At 46.5% G+C, this 3,361-nt stretch overlaps 1 protein-coding gene across 1 annotated transcript; it reads right to left on the reverse strand.

The window, feature by feature from the left end:
• Window positions 1-1,433: 1,433 nt before the first annotated feature.
• Window positions 1,434-2,482, reverse strand: LOC100469760 (cytochrome c1, heme protein, mitochondrial-like). The gene is given in 2 exon segments (XM_034657072.1): window positions 1,434-2,086; window positions 2,088-2,482. Coding segments are annotated over 2 exon segments (981 nt in total). The 5' UTR covers window positions 2,472-2,482; the 3' UTR covers window positions 1,434-1,489.
• Window positions 2,483-3,361: the final 879 nt, after the last annotated feature.

Consider the following 3,361-nt stretch of genomic DNA (forward strand, 5'->3'; position numbering starts at 1 on the left):
GCAGATATATTTCCACAAGGGGGATCAGAAAACTGCATTTTAACAGACATTTCAAGGAAGTGTTAATCCAATGATTCTTGTTCTTCATTTTAGAAAAATGTCTTTACTTTTACTACGGTACTCATTGACATTGATGACAGAAGCTGGATTCCAGTCTTTACCCCCCAACAATCAGGCCTTTGACTTCGTACCGTCATTATCCATTTCTGGTTCAAACTGAAGAATTTCACCCTCCTTATCACTCACGGTGTTATTTTCCATAAGGAGTTTGTTCATTCCATTCTCCTAATAAAAAATCTTCCATTTTATTTCAAGAAACATGAAAAGTAAATAATCATTACAAGAGTTATTAGATCTTCTTTGGTTTGGCTGTATCCTTTTACAAAATATTATCTTATTTCATGAGTATATAGCTCCAGCACTAAAATTCATTTAGGGGTTCAATTATGCTGGAAAATCCAAAATGGCTCATTGACCAGGCTTGCAGTTGAGGCTAGCTGATATTGGGGAAAAATAAAGAAACTGTCAAGCCAAGTATCTACCTGGGGTCTCTCTGTATGGCTTGGACTGCTCACAGCATGCTTGCTATGTTCAGCAGAGAAGGGATTAGATGCTCACATTAAGGTTATGTGCAGGACTGGCAAAGCACTTGTTAGTAAAAGACTGACAGGAGCCAGACAGATTCAAAAGGTTAGGTACAGAGAGTCCATCTCTTGACAGGAAAGGTGGCAAAGAGCATGTGATATGGATATCTTTGGAAAACATAGTCTTCCATAGCTTACCTTCTGGCCATAGCAATTCTTCTCACTCTCAGGTACAACATATTCTCCCCATCTCCTAAGTCCCCTAAACTCTCATCCTATTTTCTATGGTTTGATTGTCTCCATCTGCACTCCTTTGACCCCCATATTTGTAGTTGAACCCTAATGATTGATGCCCAATGTAATTGTTTTAAGTGTGAGAATTTGCAGGATGAAGCCCCCATAAATGGGATTAGTGTTTTTATAAAATAAACTCTACAGAGCTCCCTAGCCCCTTCTGCCATGTGAGGACACAGCAAAAAGATGACAATCTATGAACCAGAATGTGGGCTCTTACCAGACACCAAATTTCCTGGTGCCTTAATCTTGGACTTCCTACCTTCCAGAACTATGAGAAATTAATGTTTGTTTTTTATAAACCATTCAGTCTACGATTTTGTTATAGCAGCCCAAATGGATTAAGGCTCTATTACAGCATCAACTAGAAGTCCAGAATTTTGAAATTTATTTATTTTATTTTATTTTATTTTATTTTGAGAAACTTAATTTATTTCCATGATGGAGGCTTAAGGATCTGGAGCTAGAACCTGGTCTCCTGGCCCCTCCCCTCTTTAACCAAAGAAAGTGGGGCTTGGCCAAGAGGGCCAACGGAGGCCTGAACAGGTCCAGGGTGGCTCATTGGCCTGAGGACCCATTCAGGCAAGACAGCGAGCAGACATTGGGCAGGGTCACTTGGGTGGCCAATATGCCAGCTTCCGGCTCTTCAGGACTGACCACTTACGCCGCTTCATGGCGTAGATCAGAGGAAATAGCAAGCCCATCATCATCAACATCTTGAGCCCCATGAGTTTGCGATGGTCGTGCTCTGGCTCGGATGCCCAGCGCAGGAAGGTACACACATCCTTGGCCACCTGGGACATGGTAGCTGGGGTGCCATCATCAAACTCCAAGACCTCATCATAGATGGGAGGAGCCATGCCAATGGCCTGGCCAGGAAAGTAGGGGTTAAAGTGGAGGCCCTCTCGCAGTGACACCCCGGTAGGCGGCTCGCAGTAGCCCGTTAGCAGGGAGAAGACGTAGTCCTCACCACCATGCCTAGCTCGGGTGATGTAGCTGAGGTCAGGGGGCAGTGCTCCATTGTTGGCTGCTCGAGCGGCCTCAGGGTTGGGGTATGGTTTTGGGAAGTAGTCAGACAGCTTCCCTGGCCGCATGAACATTTCCCCGTCCTCGTTGGGGCCGTCCTGAACCTCCACCTCCTCGGCAAGTGCCTTAGCTTCTTCTTCCGTGTAGCAAACACCCACCAGGTGGCGGTAGGCCACATAGTCAGTCCATGCTGTGGCAGGAGGAGCACACCTGCTTGTATACCTGGAAACCCCTCCGGATACTGGTGTGGTCCAGGCAAGAGAGGAGTCCACGGTGGGACCACGGGTAGCTGGGGGGGTGCAGCTCCAGGTCACTGGCACTCACGGCAGAATGCAGAGCCACAGCTAGCCCTGCACCCCCTGCCGCCAGCATGCCCAACGCTGACAGCATCACTTTCCGGCCCCGGGACAGGCCGGCCTTCGACGACAAGGACACTGCCTGAGGCGTCCGCAGCGGGAACTGGCCTTGCCGCGCGCCGCACAGCAGACCCCGAGCCCGCGCGCCCGGCAACCGCGCGCCCCGCGGGCCCAGCACCGCCCCGCGAAGCGAAGCCGCCGCCGCCGCCATCTTGGCCCTCTTCGGCAGAATTTTGAAATTTAAATCAGACCCTGTTGTGGGCAAATCTTCACTCAAATATGAATCCTCTCAGTCTGAAGTTTTGTGAATGAAAGAGACAAGTGATAAAGCTGGCTCCTTTCCAACATTCATGGTGGTATGGGTAAAAAATAACTTTGAAGAAAAGTTCTTGACTAGAGGCTAGCCTTGTTTTCTGGGAATTTTCTTCATGGCTCTAACTTTTGTTCTTTGAGCTTTTATTTTACACTCTGACTCACTCTTCCTTTCAACAAGAAAAGTCCTATATATATACCTAGGTAGTTCTCTCAGCCTTCTTACTTGCAGAAGGTTGTGGATCCCCAAGCTTCCTTTTGATTTTGACCACCCTTTGTCTTTGATCCAAGATAATGGTGCTTCTGTTACTAAAATTCTCTTTAAAACTGGGATCCTATGGATCTTTTGGTAGTAGGGTCTTTTAAACACAAAGTCAAGCCCTTAAATCTTTATGAATGGGTTCCTCTCTACATTGGTCTGTGAACTCTGGTGCTGAGGGCAACCTCCTTAACATTCTTAGGATCCATTTTGGACACAATGTTAGGGACACCCTTAAGACTATTTAGAAATCACTTTATCTATCAAAGAGAACCTAGGAAGCATACATGCCCTTAATATTTTTTTTAAAGATTTGATTGACTGAATGATTGATTGATTTAGACAGACAGAGCATGAGTAGGGGGAGGGGCAGAAGGTGAAAGAGAGAGAGAATCTCAAGCAGACTCCATACTGAGCGTGCAGCACCATGCAAGGCACGATCTCATGATCATGGGATCATGACCTGAGCCGAAATCAAGAGTCAGACACTTAACCAAATGAGCCACCCAGGCACCCTTGCCTTTACTATT

This window comes from Ailuropoda melanoleuca, chromosome 3, assembly GCF_002007445.2.
Source record: "Ailuropoda melanoleuca isolate Jingjing chromosome 3, ASM200744v2, whole genome shotgun sequence".
Taxonomy (NCBI): domain Eukaryota; kingdom Metazoa; phylum Chordata; class Mammalia; order Carnivora; family Ursidae; genus Ailuropoda; species Ailuropoda melanoleuca.